The sequence below is a fragment of the Panthera pardus genome, unplaced genomic scaffold (genome assembly GCF_024362965.1).
Source record: "Panthera pardus isolate Hobbes unplaced genomic scaffold, ASM2436296v1 HiC_scaffold_6, whole genome shotgun sequence".
Taxonomy (NCBI): Eukaryota; Metazoa; Chordata; class Mammalia; order Carnivora; family Felidae; genus Panthera; species Panthera pardus.
Genome location: NW_026526991.1, coordinates 86,072,664 through 86,095,794, shown reverse-complemented (window position 1 = coordinate 86,095,794; position 23,131 = coordinate 86,072,664). Strand labels below are relative to the sequence as shown.

The window sequence follows — 23,131 nt, the reverse complement described above, 5'->3', positions numbered from 1 at the left end:
CTTTTGACAAATGGACAGGTAATTATTTTTTAAAAAGTTTACAGACAACTCATCATTACCACAAAAATAGCTTATTTATAGTGCTGATTATGCAGACTAGTCTGCAAACTACATTTCCTTCCTTTTTGGAATTTGTATCTCATTCGTCTCCTGGTTCATACTCCAGCCGGTTGGCTTATGAACCACTTACCAGGGTAGGTGCTGTTTCCACTCATTTATTTATTCATCCATTCATTCAAAAGTCATCTGTCGAGTGCATTTGCTAATCAGTGAACTAGAGGACTTATATTATTATTTTTCATCGCAACACCCCCATATTCTTGTTTCTATTTTACAGATGGGAAACAGGACTCAAATAAATTAATTAACTTGCTAGATTCAAGTCTGTATGATGCCAAAGCATGTGCCTGTTCTCCTACTTCATAAAGGAAAGAAGAAGGCAACAGATGATTAATTGCAGTTTTTTATGTTTTGTGCTAACGTGATCCTCCACTGGCTTAAAACATAGAAAGTCACCATCTCTTCCAGGCTTGTCCTGCTCAATGAAGGAAAATGAGTACATCTGTTCACTTGTCAAATTTGCTTTTTTGAAAAAAAAAAACCTGAAGTTATACAAACATTTGCCATTCCATTAACTTATGTAATCTAGAGACTAAAGAACACAAAATGAATTTTTGCTTTTTGGGCTATTTGTCTTGCCATTAGCTAAAACATTATGACAAATTTCATCTGTAACATAAACAAACCTGAGCTATTTTAATGTCTGGAAAAGTGAGGTTAGTGCTGAATCTCAGCGCAAGACTAATTTTTACAACTGTCTCCCTCTTTGCATCAGCCCCCTTTTTTTGTTTGGTTTCCATTTCGAAATCATGAAATGAACGTACCGTTCTGACCTCTAGCCATCTGTTGGCTGCTGAGAGAAATAAGTAGGCAATGTTGTTTGTGTCTGTCAGTTCCAGCATACGTTGCTTAAATCTGGTTTCGTGCCTGTAGAAAACAAAATTATTATCATGCTAGCCACACAACAGGAGAAATAATAAGAAACAGTCACACTTACTACTACACTATTTACTCGACAGTGACAAACTGATGGGATGGAATGACTAGTAAATGGACTCTGACTTCAAAATAAAGGCCAGCTGCTACTGCTTTGCTGTATGCTTGCTGGAGAGGGTGTGGTTCGGTGTTTCCTCCTTTCTCAGACCTCCGCTATGAAAAAGAAGCTTTTGGATGACAAATTCCTATTAAAGATCACTTCATAAATTTCCACATAATTTTGTAGCCACAAAGACAAGGCATGGCCTATGTTGCAAGGGCCTTACAAAAACCAGAGTAAGTTGTACAGAAATGCAGTATGCCTACTTTTTATTGCATATTTTACTTTTCCCAATGACACAGAGTTGGGTGGGAGGTGCTGGATGAGGACCAGGAAAGACAGGAAACTATGCACGTGTAACAGGAAAATATATACTTTTAAATATCTACTGCTGCCCGGTGTTTCTGGGAACCAAAGAAGGAAACTGGGTGGCAAGAAGTGGAGGATGGAGGTCCTTGGAGATGGCAAATGTTCTTGCTAGATGTGGTATCTTACGCTCAAGATTCTAAAATATTTGTAAGGATGGCCATTGCATGGAAGGAACTCTTAGTCTATGGTACCTACAGGGTTTTATGACATATACAGTTTAGATATTGTTTCCTGACCAAATTAAGTTCATTCTTGGCAACCAATGCCATCAGACCAAATTCTGTGTAATCCATGTTATAAATGAAACTTCTAAGAAAAATCTTATCCATTTCAACATGTGAGCTACTCTCTCACAGAACTCATGCTACATGGTGATAAATCTAAATAACAGAAATAGTCTCTTTTCATTTTCAATTATTTTTCCCTGAATAACCGAAACAATGGAAAGCTGGATAATATAATCAAAATAACTGGTTTGAAGGTTGGAGGAAATGCCAAATCAAAATGTGGTCTATCCACCCTCTGTTCTTATATGGACTGCTTGACTACATGTTGCATTTGTGAGGAATAGCCAAATTTCATTTGACAGCCCAGCAATGATTCCTGTTTGATAACAGATTTCCCAAAGTTTCCCCAAATCTGCAAATCAATTTGCAAAACTTTATATTAAACCATCACTATATCAAAGAATGAAAAAGTCCTGGATGGGGTGTTCCCTTGGCCCATGAAGCCATCTATACAGGCCAATATAAAGCAGATACTTGATATTTGTCCAATTGATCTGATCATTCCAATATGCCAAACCAGATAAATCAGATAACTGAGTCAAACAGCAACATCTGATCTACAGTAATCAAAGGATTTGGCAATCAGAGCCAAATAATTACCTCACTTTGAGTTATGAGTTTGCAGCCTTGATCTAAATGCCATGTACAGGGGGACCTGCCCTGAACAGCAACACATTTGAAGGGGACTGAGCAGTCAGAGAAACATGGCTACCTTGTCCTGTGATGACCCTTTTAGAGATGAATAGAGTGAATAATGAAAAGGTAGAATGGCTCACAGGATTATAGGATTTACTGAGATAGTGGATATGAATTGTAAAGAGATCTATCCATGTAAGGGCCAATCTTTCTGTGTGCAGTGTTATGTCGATTTTCATCCACTCATTCAGAAGCACTTAGGAAGCACCAACTCTAAATGAGACATTAGAATACCTACATGAACGAGACATAACCTCTCCCTCGAGGAGCCCATTCTTTAGTGAAGGAGGTAAACGTGGTATTAACAAACAAGGATGGCACAGCACAGAATCTAGTCATAATGACTCCGTGCACAAAATGCTACTTGAACATTAAGGAAGGGGGTGATTTGTATTGACCAGAGGGTCGGGATGGCAGGGAATGAGGTGAGGAACAGGGGGAGAAGGAGGATTAAGCAAAGTTTCAAAGAGCACTGTGGGGATGGTGCGAGTGAAGTTTTAAAGGATGAACTGAATTCTTCAGGTGAACAAGGGAGGACAAACCACTGGAAGCAGTAGGAACAACATGAGCAAAGGAACAGAAATGAGAAAACTCATGTTCTGGGGCTCAAGACAGTGTTCTCTCTGTAGAGGACAGTGGTAGTGGAGAGATTGGAGGTGGGGCCCATTGGACCAAAGCCACTGGGCTACATTTGAGATAAACATCAAACACTTTATTCTGACAAAGTGCTTTGTCTGGGACTCTTCTTACTCCTCATTTAGTTTTGGGATATTGTTTCAGATACACTCTTAAAGAGTTTGTAAATGGAATTGGCAATGGTCTGAAGCAGCAGCGAGAGGGGAGGGGTGGAAATGCAGTGAACATTCTTTCTGTGTGTTTCTATTTGGCAAGAAACCTTCTGTTTTCCTAATGGAAACTTTGACACACTCAGTCTGTATCTTTTCATCCACATCCAGCTCATCTTCTGAACATTCTTAGACCTTTATTCTGTTGGACAAAAAAAAAAAAAAAAAAAAAAAAAAAGGAAAGGTCCCTGAAATCTCAGTCTAATTTAACTGTGATGCTTTCGTGGTAAACTACTTGAGGGAGTACACTGCTGTGTGTGAGTACACCATGATCCCTGAATGCAGGGGAGGAAAAGCAGCCTAATCAGTAAATAATAACTTTCCAAAAGAGCTGAAGACTCTGGGGATCCAGGGAGCCTGAAAGGAAGGAAGAAATGGAGGGAAAAGAACATGTTTCATTCTTGACCACAAGCACCAAATGTAAAGACTCCAGAATTTTATTCATGGCAGCAGGACTAGCCCCACATTTTGAAACTCCCTTTGGCTTAAAAATGCTGATACTTGTGGTATTTAATATTTACTTTAGAAAGGAACCCTGGAAGATGTAAATCTGGATGATTATGATGCAGATACTTCTACCCAAAAGTTGTCTTTTGTTTCTTTCAATCATAATTCAAGCGTGAAGGTTTAACACGTAATATTTGGTTCTTTTTACAACTACCTAGACTTCTCCTCATGTAAAATTAGGAATAGTCATGCTAAATTCTGTCCTTGTGTCTAGTGACAAACGTAAATGAAAAGCCTAAACCTTGACTCTTGGTCAAGTTTCTCTCATTTTGAACTGTCATTTCCTTCATGACAATTTACCTGATTCTAGTCCTCTCTCTCTTAGAAAATAATCTCAACTTGTTCAGAGAGAAAACAGAGCAGGGGCTATTATATGTCGAACCCATCAGTATTCTGTTGTCCCATTGACCAGCTTGACTGAATCCAGTAACTTCTTGCCCCTCACTTGCCATGCTATCTTGTTTTCTTTGTGGTTTTTATCTGGGATGGAAGTGGAAGGCCATGTCTTTTTCATCTTTAAATATCCACATCAAGAGTAGTACCTAGCATATATTCAATACTCAAATAAATAACTTCAAAGGACTTATTTGGTGAAAAATGTAATCTTTAATATGATGCACTTATGAGTACCAGTGGTCATTGCTGGCTACAATGTCAATAAATAATTTTACCATCTCCAATAAGAGGCACCCTGATGGGAAAACACACCACTGCAGAAAATGTGAATGTTTCATGATGAAGTCTATGTAGATTTTATGTAGAAATTCTGTGATACACATTGTGGATGGTTATATCTCTATATCTCTATATTCTACTTTTTTAAAGTTTATTTATTTTGAGAAAGACAGAGAGAGAGAGAGAGAGAGAGAGAGAGAGAGTGTGTGTGTGTGTGTGTGTCTGTGTGAGCGAAGGGAGGGGCAGAGAGAGAGGTAGAGAATCCCAAGTAGGTTCCACACCATCAGCACAGAGCCTGATGCGGGACTCAAACTCACGAACCATGAGATCACAACCTGAGCCAAAGTCAGACACTTAACCAACTGAGCCACCCAGGTGCCCCTCTATATTCTTTTTAATTCAAGTTTATATATGTAAAATAATATAAATATGTCTTAGGTTAGAAAAATCTCTAATTGAAATCATTACATATTTGCATTTAGGGTTGCGAGAAGACTTAATACTTTAATATGTCAATTTCCAAGATTAAATGAAATATTCAGTGGTACCACCTTCTTTAGTGAGTTTACTTCAACAGGGTAAATAGGGCAGATAATTTTTTAAGTGTTAAGCAAACACTCTTGATCAAAAGCTTGGATTATCACTATTTACCAACATTGAAGAAAATGGATTAAATCCTGAAATAACCTTGATTTAATATTTCTTTTATTATTATCAATAATACATTCATTTTAACTTGTTTATTGGGTGTTTCTTCACTAATCACTGTGGTTAATACTTCACACGCATTTTTCAATTAGCCCAAGGACCTAAGAAGCACAGTTGATTTCTCCATTTCACAGATGAGTAAACCGGGGCTAGGGTTTGCAAAGCATGGTCTACATTATACAGCTAGTGTCTTCTCAATATGCTGTTTCATTCTTTCTTTATTTTTGTTAAAATTTTAGGTAATTAACTCTGAACATTTATTGCCATATTTTTCATTCTTGTAGTTTAGAACATTGCCATGCACACAGTGGGCATACAAAAAATGGTAGCAGTTATCAGTTATTTGTAGATAAATATTTGTTGATGATGTAATGGCTTAATCCACAAAATGAAAACATGTTTACTCGCCTAAATGCCCGAATGGTGGTGAGTCCTTCAGCTGTTTCTGAGAAGTGGCAAAGCAGAGGGAGCTGGGTACTGTCATCAAGTTCCTGGAGGTCCCTAGAGCAGAGAGAAGTGCAAAATTAATTTCCTATGCATTCATGCTCAGAGACTACTGTATTCATCCTCAGGTAGGTTTTTATTTGTCGTTGCAACTTATTTTTCTAGAACCCAGTTAACAAAAACTTTAACAGCTTATAATCTAAAGAAGAAGAGAAATATGGGTACATAATGAATTTTTGTCCAAGCCAAATATATGTGTTGTTAAAAAAAAACTACTCATAGGGCACCTGGGTGGCTTAGTCGGTTAAGCATCTGACTCTTGATTTCGGCTTTGGTCGATCTCAGGGTTGTGAGATGGAGACCAGCATTGAGTTCCATGCTGGGCACGGAGCCTGCTTAAGATTCTCTCTCTCCCTCTTCCTTTGCCCTTCCTTGCCTGCATATCCATGTGTTCTCTCTCTCTCTCTCTCTCAACAAACAAACAAACAAACAAACATTTGCTTGATAAAACAACTAAAGTGCTGTCCCTAGGGACACAGAGGAATGGATGATTATTTCATACCTAGAAGATGGGTAATATTTTTTTTTGAGGAGGTAGAATTTAGGCCAAATCTCATCAAGCTTTGAGGAGGGCTTCAACCAAACAGTCAAGAAGAAGTACATTCCAGCTAATGGGAACAAGAGCAAACACAGGAGACTAAAGAACCTAGCAAGTTCAGTCTGGCTGGGGTCCAGAGTCCTTTGTGAGTGCTAAGGTGGAGAAAGTTTGTATAAAGGAGAGGTGGGACTAGACAGTAGAAGATCTCGGGTGGACTGGACAAAGTCACTGAAGACTAGAAATCATCAGGCTGTGCTTAAGCAACATAACTTGGGAGGCTATAATGGATGAAAGAGAAAAGTGAGTTTGGAGAGTCTATCTCAGAGATTTTTAAAAGTTCTGAATTACTGTGATACTAGTGGGGTTTAAAATAGGGGGAGGATTGTGAGATAGTCTTCCAGAAGTAGGCTTCTAAACTATAACAATCAGCGAGTTGTAGCAGGGTGAGTAAAAGAAAAGAGTCAAATATGGCTTAGCAGACTTGACAGATGACAGTGTTATTTGTCAGGGTGAGGGACACGGAACAAAGCAATTTGAGGAAAAAGACAATGAGTTTGCCTTTGGCCACAATGAGTTTGAATCTCTGCCTTCATGGAACTTTTATTCATAGGTTCTCCAAGGACCTATATAATATCCAATGTATGTTTGGTAGACAAACGCCTGATCATCCCTTTCACAAAGATGCACACTACTCATGAAAACATTTCCTTAAACCATGTAAGCTAGCATTTCTCGAAAATAGGCTAAGAGTTATACTATATGTTTCAAAACATCCTTCTTTTTTCTTTCAGTCTTTTTTTCTACTTTTTTTTTTTTGTTTGTTTTTAGGTTTGGGGGATTGAGGATTTAGAGTTGTGGCATCAACTGTCACCTTCCAGAGTCAACTGAATTATACTGTTACTTTAATCTTCAACAATTAACTTGGGCCATACTGGGCAGCCTGTCTCGTTCCAAACAAATGCAAATTTATTTCGAGTTTCTACAATGGATTTATTCACTTTAGAAAATGCAGAGGAGGGAAGAAAAAGAAAGAGGGAAGGAGGAAAATGAATATGAAGGAATGTGAGTCGTTTGCTACTTTTTAAACATAAAACTAAGTGGCTATTTGTAAATTTGACACAACAACAGGTGGTCACTACATTTGAGGTTTGTTGTGAAGGGAAAAAATTAGGAAGGACAAATCTTTGTTTATAGGACTACATTTTGTGAAACCAAACAGGTGACGATATAACTTGACCTTGTATTCTTGTAAGAAACACTTCCTTACAGAGCTAACCACACATTAGATCTTTGATTTCAGATATTCTAAATTCCATGACATTTCCTGTCTCCCACTTTAATTCCTTGTGGTGTTTAGAAAGCAGTCTGTTAAGCTGCTTGAGCTTTTCAACATGAGTGAGTCCGGTGGAGCCTCAACATCTAGAAGGGATTTTTTTTTTTTTGTCTGTGAAATTGAATGTCATGTGGCCATATTTACTCACTTTCAAAGAATTTCAAATAAGTATGGTTCATAATCCATTATTAGTGTTAATTCTTTAAAAGTGATCATCTCCTCTATATTTTGGTCACTTACTACCAATGCTAATAACAGATTATTCCTTCTTAAAATAAACAGAATTCACAATTCCAATTTATAAATGACTAGGAATATTTGCCTGGCCTTTGCACTCAATTTGTATTGTGAAGGGGCAATAATAAGGCCAAATGAATATGTGACTGAAGTAAGACATGACTGTAATATTTAATTTAATAGTGAGAAGATAAGGACAGATTTGGAAATAGTCAGCAGAAATGCAGTAACTAAACTTTTTGCCCCTCTAGGAAGCAGCATCCGCAATAGTACTGTAAGAAATGAAAGAGTGAACTGATGACTAACTTCGCCCTTTCGGTCTAAATTTGCTACAGGAAAATAGGATGAGGCTGGTAATGAAAAAATACTTAATACAGATCTATAACATTTGAAGAACCCTAACTCATAACCCCTAGGGAGAAATAACTATATTTTTTAAATTAAAAAATGTTATATGATATATTGAGAGCCAACTATAATCTTTTTTTTTTAATTTTTTTTTTTAACGTTTATTTTTGAGACAGAGAGAGACAGAGCATGAACGGGGGAGGGGCAGAGAGAGAGGGAGACACAGAATCTGAAACAGGCTCCAGGCTCTGAGCTGTCAGCACAGAGCCCGACACGGGGCTCGAACCCACGGACCGTGAGATCATGACCTGAGCCGAAGTCGGACGCTTAACCGACTGAGCCACCCAGGCGCCCCAAGAGCCAACTATAATCTTGGCTTTCTTGTTGCCTTCCCCAAATTTTCATCATCATCCTTGCACTCAAGTCTTATTAAATATTTTCATTTTACCGAATAAACTCAATATCTACCTTCTTATTCCAGCACTTAATCCACATACAAGGATTAATATATATATATATATATGCTATATATATATATATATATATGCTATATATATGCTATATATATATGCTATATATATGCTATATATATATGCTATATATATATATATATATATGCTATATATATATATATATACACACTTCATTTTCTCCAGATTCTAAGTTTCTCAAGAACAGGTTCTTGTCAGGTGGATCTTTTCATCTGCCACATGGCTTACACAATTATTTTTCAACACAAAAATGCTTGATAAGTGTTTGTTGAAATAAAGTGATTATTGCAATGATATAAAATTTACTATTTATAGCAAGACTTCAAAACTAAACTGGAAATTTTAAAACAACTGGTACTACATTTCATTTAACTATGATGCATCTCAGCAAGTGATAAATCTTACATTAATAGAAGAATTTAAGATTCATGGCTACTTTTATTTATATTCAGCTGGGTACTCAAGTACGTGTTAAATGATCCAATTTGAAAAGTTCCAATCTCTTAAAGTTACAGCCCTTCTATCAGACACTCACGGTTATCTACTTTTCTGGTCATCACTCTGACTTATCACTTTAACCTTTTAAAATTCTTCTAGTTTTTTACAGAATGCATTTTAGCATTTTACAATATTTTATCCCTTTTTTCCCCACTTGTGGAATAGAACAATATTAAATCACTTACCCTTGATCTTACAGGTTTTCTGTCAATGCTACGTTAAGCAAAAGGACCATATAATGAAAAATTTGGCGTAGTTTGTGGATTCAAAACTCAACAGGTCAAATCCACATGTTAATATATATCCAGAGCTATGGAAGGTTTACACAACCAATTATAGAAACAATTGTAATAGATCTCCAAATGAAGCATAATATAGGTTTCATCATGTTAAAAATAGGTTGCATTTCCAAATTCCATACCTAATCTTGAAAAACACTACAGCAAATCTGGATCACAGTAAATCAAATATATAGGTTTTTGAAAATGAACAGAACTTTGTTTTACTTACTTGGAGGCCACTCGAAAGTATTTCTGGATAAAATAAAAGGCGACCCCAAGAGGCACAAGAGCAACCAGGAACACAGGGGTAGCATAAGAAATCATGCCAATGGCAGACAGGCAGAGCAGTGTTGAGCGAGTTAGAGATTCCAAAGTTGGAGGGATGTGCTATTAAGAAGGTAGTTTGAAAGGAAAATGTTTTAGCTCAAAGAAAATTTTGGTTACAATGCAATAAACATTAATGTAACTAGTTACAAAAGTAGTATATGAATCTTTTCATTGTAAGCAAGTCTTCACTCCAACTTCACTAACTTCCCATAGTTTAGTATCCATTTATCTACCTATCTACTTATCAGTCAGTGTATCAGTCTATTTATCTTGGGAATTTCATGTAAATGGCACTATACTATAAATCTTATTTGTCCATGTGTTCTTGTTTTATTTTACTGGACAAGATAGATTATAAATCTTCCCACATAACCATATACAAATCTCTTTCTTTACAATGGCTGATACTTTTAAAAAAACAGCTATTTCTCTCCAGTAAGACATTTACATTAATTTTCTGTAACTGCTTGTTCATATCCTTTGCATGTTTTTGATTGGATTATTTACCTTCCTTTTGATTTTTAGATACTCTTTATAGATTACGGATGTTTTCCTCTTGCTTTATATATGTTACCAGCTTTCTCCCACTTAATCTATTATATTTTAAATTTGTCTTTGATGCTTTTAGCTCAATAGAAATTTAAAATTTTATATAGTCATTTCTGTTGGCCTTTTTCCTTATTCAGAGTTTTGTGTCTTACTTAAAAAGCCCTTTTGTACCCCAAAACTCTAAAACTACTCTCCCACGTTTTATTTATAGCTTTATGTTTTTATATGGCTATCTTTATTCCACATGTCTTTGCTTTGTATTTTATGGATAGCTAATTGTCCCAACATCCTTTATTGAAAAAAAAACAATCCTTTCTTACTGATTCCAGATACCACACTTATCCTATGTTAAATCTCTCCATATGCTGGTGTTTCTGAGTTCTCCATTTTGTTCTTTTGATCTACTTGTTTTCTGTGATCACCAGAGTATTTTATTTTTATACTGTTTTCTGGGTATCTGAAATGGAAATTCTCTTTCTCTATATAGGATTTTTAGGATTTCCGGGATTGTTGGATCTCTTTTGTTCATTTAAGGTTTCTAATTTTGTTTTTGTCATTAGTATGAATATAATTTATTTTTCACTTAATTTTTCACTTAGTGTAGAGAAAGTTACTGAATTTTATTATACACCTTATGTAGACACTCTTCTGAACTTTCAAATTGGGTTTTCATTGTACCCATTGTCTTGGACTCTCCAAGTGGCAAAATCATGTCCAAATAAGGACTGTTTTATCTCTTTTTTTCCCCATATTCATTCCTTATGAAGAGTTTTAGATGCATTGTGACTGACACCAACGAAACATGAAACATTTTCAACATACTTATAGTCAGCTGCATGCATCAAGCATTCTTTTTCTAAATTGAGGATAATTTAGTTATTCCTAAAGCAACTCTGAAAAATCAGAAAAGACAAGTGCTAGATTTGATGGATTCTTTTGTCCAGTTAGCCTAAGAGGTCTCTTCTTGGAGTGATCCAGTTTTAGAGATTGAGGACTTTAATTTCAGGACCAACTTCTAGAGGCATAAGGATCTAAAACTAAACTTGGTATCTCTGCAATATTTTCTAAAATATCACACCATTGCCTCATGCAAGAGCCCATCTAATTGAAATAAAGACCTCTAAGACGCCTTGGCATTCTATCCTTTGCTTATGGAAGACACTCTGCATCAATATGAAACTCTTAAGAACTTTACTATGAATGGAGATACAACACTGACAAAATTATTCCTTTTTTAATAAAAAATTATATGTTAGTTTATTCTTTGCTATTTTTCTTTATTTCATTCTGATCCCCTAAGTATCCTCTTCCACATAAATTATTTTGAATTAAGGTTTCCTTTAAGTTTTGATTCTAGAAATCATTTATGCATATAATATTGATATAGATACATATAGGCTTTCATTTAAGTTTTAGATGTTCTCTATGGCTAACAAGAAACATGGTTTATCTTAAATGTTACTTTGCTTATACTGAAAAAATTATTTTTGAACTTGGAAGTAACTCAGGCACTTACCTGATCGATGATATTTGTATCAGCTGAGAAGCGATTGAGAATCAGTCCCAGGGGGGTGGTATCAAAGAATCTAGGCAATAAACAACACACTGGAATGTATAATACACATACATTGGGATGTATAATAATACTAAGCTATCTGGAACCTAAGCAACTAATGGATATCTTGGAGTCAAGTAAATGAGAAGGTCCCTATTCATTTATTTAAAGACTGAACAAACTCACTAAAATTTCACATTTCACTTAAAGATGCATGTTTTTATGATTTTATGTGGGGAAGTAAGAAATTAGTTACTTTTTTACCTTATTGGTCCAAGAATTATCTTATTGAGGAGATTGTGGTGAAGATTTTTGGCAGCTGTGAGACCCATCCATTCTACAGTGAGAGATGTCACAAGGCAGAGGAAAATACCTGCTCCGCAAAGTATGCTAAATCCAGCCACATAGTAGGTCTAAAAACAACCAACACACAAAAAGACACAGCTTTTTCTTACTAGAACACCAAATATCGAAGTCAGACAATATCTTTAACTTCATTATCTTGAGTCAATTTAAGCAGTTGAAGGAGAGCGGTTTTTGGAGAACTAAAGATAGTACTGCAACCGTAGCCCTAAAGTCAAGTCCCCCACCTATTTCCTCCACTCTCTTCCAAGGGCAGATGAGACATTAGAATCTGTTTTCAGGTTTGAAATATTCTTGGCTTTCTACACTGTAGAGCTCCTCCTTCCTATCCCTAATCTCAGAATGACCAGCTAATATATTGGCATAGGTAGTTAAAATCAATACCATCAAAACAACAACAAAAGTGCTGTGTATAAGTTACACACACACACACACACACACACACACACACACAAACATATCGAGTGCATATACCTCCCCTAATCCAAAACCAAACATTATCATTAAATGTTTCTTACAGTAAACTTTGAAACACAAAAGTTATCATAATAAATTCCATTTTGACAGTACATTCTATTTCAGGTCCTGTTCTAATTAACTTACTGAGTCATTATAAAAATCCTATGGCATTTGGGATTCTAATATCAAACTAAATAAAAGGGTGTCACTGTTAATCTCAGCATTATTTCCTTGATGATTTAAAAACAGAATACATTATACCTGATCAGCTTTTCCAGTATTATTTATACTGTACTCTGAAGTCCATGTGGCCAGCCAGTAGTCTATAGCCACAATGACTGAATGTTTCAAAAGCTTAGAAAAAATCATCAGGAAGAGCAAGAAGAATCCTCCAGAAGTAAGGTACCGCCAGCAGGTTTTCCACGGCATTTTAGTCCTGAGCCTCATTACAGTGGACATATTATCATCCTCATCTTCCTCCTCTTCTTCCTCTGCAAATAAAGTATTAGTTTAAGCTTTATTCAGTCAACAGTAGATAGAATATGTATCATCCTACAAAAAAAGCATACAAAAATATGCCTCAAAATTCTAGAAATACAAATGTTAGTCTTAGAAATTGTGAATGCTCTTAGCAGGGAAAAACTTCATTTAAAAATGGTGAAGAATGAATGAATGGGCAAGGCAATAAACAACATCTATATCTAGATGAGATAATTTGCCAATTTATTACACACCAAATTGACAGAAGTGTAGACTAGAAGTTTACAAGGTTACTGAAACAATTGTGTTGCCAATAAAACCACAGCCCTGTTATGCAAACACAATTTTTTGTACTCTAAATTTCTGGATTCATAAAACTTCACCAGAAGGAAACAGACTCTGAAATTTGTAGATACCCAAAAGGGCATAATCTATAGTCTCTATGGCCCATTTTAGATGCAGTCATGGAGGAGCATGAGCAAGAAGAAACCTTCCAGAGGGCAGAGGACAGTAGGCAAGGAGTTCCTCTCAGATGTTTAAACCACCTGGCAACTCCAAGATGGCTGTCCTAAGAACACACTTCATTATGAAGACAGGGAATTTTGGCATTTCCTGATTGGCAAAATGTGATTATTTGTGTGGTCCAGGGGCTGTTGTGCATTGCCCATCACTTCCTTTTCCAGAGATAGTTTTCATTGCAGTTGTCTGTTTATATATTCCACTACTGTATATTGAGCAGGTTGTGGGTAGGAAAGATGGATAACCTGTCTTTGGTTTATAGGTTCAGACCACACAGATCTAAAAATGGACACTATGGGAAGACTGAGCATCACCAAAGATCCTAATATTTTGAGCTGGATGCAGTAAATGAACAGATCTCAGATAATCTGTCCTTTGGTAGAGGTAGATTCAATGTGTGGTGGCTGGAATGGACATACTGACCAGGACCTGGAACAGCAACCTAGTGGGAAATATGTACCATACAGGGCTTTTGAATATTCATTACCTCATTTTATTCTGTAAGAAAGTAGTACTGTCTTCTTTTATCCTTGAGAGAATGGATTAACACAGGAAGCCCAGGGTACAGTACCCAGCCATATACCCACCCCTGGAACACTGGAGAGAGTAACATGGCATGACTCCACATTTAGAGTGCATTAGAAATAACTGGTTTAAAATTCTAGAGGCTGATGTCTGTTTACAGCACCATACATTCTTTGAAAATATTTTTAAATCTAAGGAATTGAAGTGCAAAATCAATTTATTCATTGTTCATTCATTCATTCTCTCCATGAGTATTTGCTGAAATACTAAATAGTTCTCATCTGAAATGTAAAGGTAGCACATTTTGGTGTTCTTTGGCCTGAAATTACAATTTTCTCTGTTTCTTAATTGGCTTGTAAAAATGCAGTCTTAAGCAAAAACTGTATAGGAAACATGAAGTATAGTGTATTTACCTTAAGGACTTAAGTGCAATTTATCTTATAAACTTCTTGGCAACAAATGTCAAGGCAATGTAATTATTTCATCTCATTCCTCAATTTTCCTGGAACTCATTTTTTTTCTCTACTGTACCTTATTGGTCCAGACAACTGAAACATAACAAACGGCTTTTGTGGAATTCTCTTATTCTTCATTGTTGTATTGTCATGAAAACTCCACAAAGACTTACTGAATGATTCAAATATAAGGATTTCAAAATGGTACTTTCTTCCTATTCCCTATTTATTGTTTATTTCTGAAGGACTGACATTTTATTAATAGCTTGATTTGGTCATTCTACTAGACCTTTCCAACTTCTATGAACAAGGGCCTAGATCTATTTACAAATACTGCCTTTTCCTTTCTGCTCTCTCTCACACAGCACAAACACCCTGAGACACACTTAGAAACCGCTCATGATGCCTGTTGATGGATTATGTACACCTTTCCTTTGCTCCTTTTCTTTTCATTTCATTTTCAGTATTATGTATTTGGTTTAGGTCTTTCCCCCCTGGAAAGTGGCTCATTATTCTTCACAGCCACACTCATGCTTCAGTTCAAGGAAGAACAGTCACATCCCACTTAAATGTTTCAGATACAAAAGAAAGATCTACCTTCATCTTCATCCTCCATTTGGGCTTTGGCCTCTCTCGAATACATGGCTCTTCGGAGGGTTTTCCTCTCTAAAGTTGTTTGGTCCGCTTCCATATCCTACAGCAAACATTGTACTATCATTCAAGAAGCTCACAACCACAGGAAGATCTTGACGTACCAGTCAGTGACCCACAGGTACCAGTCGTTCGTTACCTTTGTCAGTCTCGGGCTCTCTGTAGAAGAGCCACAACTCCTAACACAGGAGTACTTGTGAGTACTTCGTAAAGCTTCAGAGCTTAGAGGTGTTGGGCAGTAAGAAGCCAGGAAAAGTAGCAACAACACAATGGAGCTGACCCCAGAAAGAGGGACACCTCCTCCCACCTTAAAGCGCAATTCCACCAGTGCTACTTCTTCTATCTCTACATCATTTTCATATACTCCCTGTAATTCTCTAACTAAAGATTTATTCATGGTAAAAAATATCTTCCTTTAAAAATGCATGCAGTTCTAGACTGGTTCAAGTACTATCACTCATCCCCTCTTATAAATTATTAAATCAGAGTGAGTTTCTTTAGCATCTCACTAAGGTAGCTGCACAAAAGAAAAGGACTTCAATAGGCATTGAAGGAAGGTAGGTAATTTTGAAGCAAATGAAAAATGAGGGTAGTTAGGTGCCTAGAAGTTTAGGAGGAAGCCCCAGGAGGAGAAAATACACAGAAAGAGAAAGGAAATGTGCCCTGAACAGACTTTGTCAATTTTTCAGGGTTGCTTCAGACTTGTTCTGTGTTCAAGAAAGGGAGGAGAATTTCATTTTCTCCACTCCTCTGCCTCGAACACCCTTGTCCCTGTGGCTTTGGAACTGGACTAGTGGTATCTTTCTGATACACTGTGGGTTAAGTCAGCTGCTGCTGGACAGTTTGGGAAACTAACCATATCCTTGTTTCTACGGGAAAATGCATTCTGAGTTCCAAAAAACTGACCCACAGACTTTTGGAATCTGGTAAATTGAGGGCTTTCTGTATTTGTGCTTCCTCCCCCTCTCTGACACCCACACACACCCACACACACAAATTGCAGTTTGACTGTTACATCAATAAACTAATAAACCCTTACTGGTCAGTCTCTAGGTAGTGATCATGGTTGTTGTTGTTATTGTTTTGGCCTCTTACACAACATGTGTGATACAGGATACTTGCTAGAAGGCTCTATTGCCTCCAGATTCTTGGTTAAAAAAGAATGAAAACTAAAGTGTCTCTTGAATAGTGTTTCTTCTTTCGGAGACAATTTCATATCAGCTTTAATTCTGCCTAATGATATGAAAACTAATGCTTACAAATGTGATTAAACACAAAAATAAAGATGACTTGTTCCTTCATGTGTAATGTGATCAAATTGGGAAACAGAAGATGTGGTTCTTGTTCAACTCTCCATGCTGTGTGAGTAAAAGATTTAACATCTAAGATGCTTTAAAAAAAATCTTTACTCATTTCTCTTATAAGTAAATGCACGTATTAAGCTCATTACAAGTTAAATATTTTAAATTATGTTGATATTTGGTTTAAGTATATGTGAATTTAGTTTAATTTATCTAATAAATATTTATTGAATACTTGTTAAGGATCAGATCAGGGTGAGGGCTGGAGACTGGGGGAGGAAACATCAAATGATGCTAGTTTATTTTGCTTAATATTATGATGAAGATAATGGTTGTCATCCAAGCTAGAATTTTTGATAACATTTAAGTCAGCTAAAAGTGTTAACTCCTTCTCCTTGTTGTAGTTTTCATTGCTATCCTTTTAACATATTCTTTTGTTTCCCCCTTACCCCTTATTAAACTGACAGTTCTGTCCAAAGCTCAGTGACAGGATACTTTGTTTTGCCATCCTTCTCTGCTTGCTTGATCTGCTTTGGCTCTAGGTTTGTCTTTCTCAACCGTGGCACTATTTACATTTTGACTAGACAACTCTTTGTTGTGGGGGCTGCACTGCAGGATGCTAAGCAGTATCCTTGTCTTCTACCCACTAGATGCCAGAGGCACCTGCCCCTCCACTGTGACAACCAAAAACATTTTTAAATGTTGCCAAATGTCCCCCAGAAAGCAAACTGGGCCCTGGTTGAGAACTGGTGCTCCAGGCAAACACTCGATCCTGCCACACAACAAAGTGAACAAGAGACTGTTTTCCCCATAGTGTGATTCTCCCTGCTTTTGGATGAATTTCAGGTGCCTGCCCTTCCTTAGGTGGCGGTAACCACCCTCTATCACCAGGTGACGATTCTGGACAGGTGCATGGTTCATACTGGCTTTTACTGGCCACTGTTCAACCTCACAACTGCATTTGCTCTGTCCACACTCTAACTTGCTCCATATCTCCACCAGCTGATTTATAACCCTGTAATGTGTCTTTAATTATAGAGCTATGCTATCTCAAGTGATCTCTTCATTTCTAAATACAACTTAATGGACTTTCTTCCTGGCTTGTTTAATAGTCAGTATTACTATAAAATCAAGCCAACAACTTTCTCCCTCTTTTTTTTTCCAGATCTTTTTTCCAAAGTAAACCATAAGTGGCCCCACTCCTTAAGTTTACGTCATATCCTTTTGTCCCTGGCATCTAGGTCACCATAAAAAAAATGTCATTTGGAGCCATCCCAGTAAGTTTATAATCAAGTTTCTCACAGTATAATTCTTAAGTGGGCTCTTGCTGATTGTACCTTATATATATTTTTTGATGAATATCTCCATTAGAATGGTTCTGTGATTTTTCCTATTCTACTTAAAGATTTTTACTTGCATCTTTTCTTCCTTAGGTAATTTGTTTTTGAGATCTTTGGCAAATCCGGAGAAGACAGACAAATGCTAGGGTCTGTCTGACTTTTTATCTTCCTCTCTCTATGGAAACATAGATCCTTTTATTCTTTTATAAAATAAGTCATTTTAATTTCTGGATATTCTCAGAAATTTGCTGATGTAAAAATTTCATTTTATAATGCTCATTCCATGCCAGGAGTAACAAATTCTGGACACTTCCTAGGCTCGACTCAAAAGACACTTCAAAAATTTACTAATGTAATTTATAATTTCACCTTTCAACTACAAGTTGTTCTTTCATTGTAATCAGTCTGGTTTCTGACTCTGTTATCATCTCATTCAATGTAATATAACATCATACATAACACTATACTGGAATTACATTGACTACGGACTTGGGTTTAAATCCAACTAGTACCACTTATATGTACTACCCAACTTACAAGTTATGTAACCTTTCCGGGCTTCAGTTTTCTCATCTCTAAAAGTGAGATCATATTTTCTTTACTTATTTCCCATATTGTATTTGCTTTTTTTCTGGGGATTTGTGAAAATTAAATGAGATTGTGGACTTGAAAAACTACATCTATGTAAAAGTTAATTGTTATTTCCTCCTGATCACCTTCCTTCACTTCCCAGCCCTATTCCAGACATGCTTGGCAACTTCACCTACAGCTCACAGTTCTTCCTTCTTTCAAAATCATCTTAGATTTTGTTTTGATCACTGCCCTCCATTTGTAGGTGGTGAGTGAAAATTTCCTCATATTACAGATGAAGAAAATGAGATACACAGAAGGAAAAATAAGATAAAATAATGATATGCCATGCTTTAGAAAATTGTTTTTTTTAGACACATAATTGTAATATCATTCAAATTCAAATCAAAATCCTCTAAAAACCTGAGACTACTTCATCCAAAAATATCATTAGAATTTTATAGTTTCAAAAAAAGAATTTTATAGTTTCAAAGTAACCTATTTATTAACTATATTATTAATTATATACATATACATATACACATACAATTACTTTGGGTTTCATATGAGGACCATTATATCATCAATATTAAATAATAATACTTCTTTAGAAGAATTTTTGATAATTATACAGTATATTTATGACTCTTCTGGAGTGGATTCTGAACTCTTCTGAACTATGAGCAATTACCTTTTCTAATTCTTGATCTTGCCGATTCATAAGTGTTTTCCAGTGTTCATAAAGCTCAACATCTTTGGTTTGAATGTCCTTCAAAGTCCCTTCTCTTAGTACACTTCCATCCTTCATGGCTATGATCTAAGCAAAGCACATATTAGCAGAACTGTGACAAAAAGCCCTAATTGGCCCAATGAATTACTTTTACCTCAGACAGGATTTCTTAATGTGCCTATTTACTTATATGACTATAATATTAAAATTAATGGTTTTTCTTTTCTTTTCTTTCTTTCTTTCTTTATTTTTAATTTACATCCAAGTTAGTTAGCGTATAGTGCAACAAGGATTTCAGCAGTAGATTCCTTAATGCCCTTTACCCATTTAGCCCATGCCCCCTCTTACAACCCCTCCAGCAACCCTCTGTTTGTTCTCTGTATTTAAGAGTATGACACTTCTTTTAAATTCTTACCCAGTCAGCATGTGTTAGATACTGTAATTTGTGAGTTACAAGAACAAGTGTCCTTTTGTCATCTTGGAGAAATTTCAAAATCCCTTCCTGCATTAAGTGATCACTCAAGTGAATGTCCAGGGCAGAGAATGGATCATCCTACAATCAGTAAAATGGAGAGAATATGAAACATTTTCTATATTCTGGATGTAACTCAATTTCTCTAGAAAGTAGAAATACAAATAACTAAGAGCAAATTATCCTTAATATATTTATAAAAAAACAGACTGTACATGTTTAAATTGTTGGGAAAAAGTATTAAATTAAAAATGAAGCTTTTATTTTCTCTTTTACCTTAAAAATTATTCAAAAAGTGAATAATAATATCCAAAGTGGTTTACATTATTATATCTAGAATCTTCAAGCTCAAAAAACAACACTTCATGACAACCTTTAGCAATAGACCAAACAGGGGTGCCTAGGTGGCTCAGTTGGTTGAGTGTCTGACTCTTGATTTCAGCCCAGGTCATATATCACAGTTTGTGGGATCAAGCTCCACATAAGACTCTACGCTGACAGCATGGAGCCTGCTTGGGCTTCTCTCTCTCCCTCTCTTTCTCTGTCCTTCTCCCACTCACATACACTCTCTTTCTCTCAAAATAAATAAATAAACTTAAAAAAAACAAAAACCCCACAACAGACTTAACAAAAAATAATTCTACAGTTGAAATTTAGATAATAAAAATAGGCATAGACTCCACATCAAGATGGCGACATAGGAGGCTCCTAAATTTCCCTCCTCCCATGGATGCTTTGACTATGCAGCTACACACAGAACAATTCCTTCTGAGAGAAATCCAGAAACTAGTTGAGTGACTTCTACACATTGGAAAACTGAGAAAATACCCATTTAAAAGACAGTAAAGGCTGAGACAACTCTCACCACAAACCTTACCCTCTGCGCAGCACCATACAATTGGAGAGAATCCCCAACTCCCAACTTCTCTTTGAGGAGTGAAGGGTTGGGACCACACAGCTAGTGCCTCAAATTTTATGGCTGCTATCCAAGGGGCAGGCCCCCAAGTCACTTAGCTTTGAAAGCCAGTGGGGCTTGCATTGATAAGTCCCACAGAAATACAGGAAGCAAAAAACCAGTTGTTAACACACATGTGAGCACTTACTACATCTATCCCTCCAGGGCTCAGAGCCAAAGGGGCAGGCAAAAAACAAACAAACAAACAAACAAAGAAAAAACAAAAAACAAACCCTCTTCCCAGTCTTTTCCTGAGCAGAGTTTGCATACTTTACAAGCTACTACCTGAGGGCACAGCTTCTAACTAGCATGAATGTGGGTGCTGATTGTGATCCTCCCAGTAGACTGAAAGAGCTATTGGAAGATTGCTCAGGTCATGATGTCATGGTTTGTAAGTTCAAGCCCCCCACATCAGGCTCACTGCTGTCAGCACTGAAGTTATCAAGGCAGAGCCCTCTTTGGAGGCTCTGACCCCTCTCTCTCTGCCCCCCTCCTGCTTGTGCTGTCTCTCTCAAAAATAAATAAACATTAAAAAAAAAAAAAGAATGAACTATAGAAAGGTAAATTAAGAAAAAAAATCCCATTTACAATCACTCAAAAAAATTAAAATACCCAGAGTGAATTTAACCAAAGAGGTGACTATCCATCCATATACTGAGGACGTTGGTGGAAAAATTAAAGAGATGAACAAATGGAAAGATACTCTGTGTTCATGAACTGGAAGAATTAATATTAATAATAAAATGTCCAGCTAGTTAAATCCTTAGCAAAATTCCAATAATATTTTTCTAAGAAATAGAAAAAAATCTTAAAATTTATATGGAACTACAAAAGACCCCAAATAGCCAAAAAAAAAAAAAAAAGAAAAGGAAAAAAAAAGAAAAGGAAAAAATCTTGAGGAAGAACAAGGGTAAAGACATCACATTTCTTGATTGCAAACTATGTTACAAAGCTGTAGTAATCAAAAGTATGATATTCGCATAAAAAGTGACACATAATTAATGGAACAGAATAAAGAGCTTAGAAGTAAACCCATGTGTATATGGCCAATTAATTTTTGACAAAGGAGCCAAGAATATACAATGATGAAAAGATAGTTTCTTCAATAAGCTGTATTGGGAAAATCACAAAAGACTTGACGAAACTGGACAACTTACACAGCACACAAAAATCAACTTAAAATAGATTAAAGACTTAAATAAAAATCTGAAACCGTAATAGTCTTAGAAGAAATTATAGGAGGCAAGCTCTCTGACATTGGTCTTGGCAATGGTTTTTTTGGATTTGACACCAAAAGCAAAGGCAACAAAAGCAAAAATAAACAAGTGAGATTACATCAAATTTAAAAGCTCTGCACAGCAATGGAAACCATCAACAAAATGAAAAGGCCACCTATAGAATGAGATAAAATATTTGCAAACTACATATTCAGTAAGGGGTTAATATTCAAAACATACAAGGAACTCATACAACTCAATAGCAAAAAAGCCCAAATAACCCAATTTAAAAATAGACAAAGGACCTGAACTGACATTTTCCAAAGACATACAAATGGCCGACAGGTATATGCAAATGTGCTCAACATCACTAGTCATCAAGAAAGTGCAAATCAAAACCACAATAAGGTATCACCTCACATCTCTTAGGACGTCTATTATCAAAAAGACAAGAGATGACAAAAGCTGGTGAGGATATGAAGCAAAAGGGAACTTTTGATGGGAATATAACTGGTGTAACCACTATAGAAAACAGTATGTAGATTCCTCAAACATTTTAAAATACAACTACAATACCATCCCACGTCTTCATATAGGTCCAAAGGAAATGAAATCATTCTCTCAAAGAGATATCTGTTCCATGTTCTTAGCAGCATTATTCACAATAGCCAAGGTATGGGAGCAACCTAAGTTTCTGTCAAAGATGGATAAGATGTATGAATAAAGAAAATGTTTCTCTCTCTTTCTCTGTCTCTCTCTTTCTCACACACACACACACACACACACACACACACACACACATACACACACAGATACACACTTGAGTATTATTCAGCCATGAGAAAGAATACCCTGACAGGTGCAATAACATGTATAAACCTGTAGCGTATTACGCTAAGAGAAATAAGACAGACAGAGAAAGATAAATACTGCATGCTATCACTTCTATGTGGAATCTAAATTAAACAAAAAAAGAGTCAAACTCACAGAATCAGGGTAGAATGGTGGTTGTCGGGCTGGGCCTGGGAGTAATAGGTAAAGTTGGTAAAAGAATATAAACTTTTAGTTATGAGATGAAAAAGGTCTGAGGATCTAATGTATAACATGGTGACTATAGTTCATAACACTGTATTATAAAATTGAAATTTTCTAAGAGAGCAGAACTTAAGTGTTTTCATCCTGCCTTGTCCAAAAATGTAAAGATGTGAGGTAATGGATGTGTTGATTAACTCAATGATAGGAATCCTCTC

General features: G+C 36.2%; 1 protein-coding gene across 7 annotated transcripts in view; it reads right to left on the bottom strand.

Moving 5' to 3' along the window:
• The window catches only part of ABCC9 (ATP binding cassette subfamily C member 9), a 129,456-nt gene that overhangs the window by 25,969 nt on the left and 80,356 nt on the right, over positions 1-23,131 (bottom strand). For all 7 annotated transcript variants that reach the window (XM_019452193.2, XM_019452192.2, XM_019452196.2 and 4 more), the window contains 9 exons: positions 19,653-19,790; positions 19,199-19,324; positions 15,243-15,339; positions 12,928-13,157; positions 12,109-12,257; positions 11,806-11,875; positions 9,643-9,800; positions 5,592-5,684; positions 885-987 (listed from right to left, as the gene is read on the bottom strand). In XM_019452193.2, coding sequence (XP_019307738.1) covers positions 885-987; positions 5,592-5,684; positions 9,643-9,800; positions 11,806-11,875; positions 12,109-12,257; positions 12,928-13,157; positions 15,243-15,339; positions 19,199-19,324; positions 19,653-19,790 — 1,164 coding nt within the window. The remainder of the gene's footprint in view (positions 1-884; positions 988-5,591; positions 5,685-9,642; positions 9,801-11,805; positions 11,876-12,108; positions 12,258-12,927; positions 13,158-15,242; positions 15,340-19,198; positions 19,325-19,652; positions 19,791-23,131) is intronic.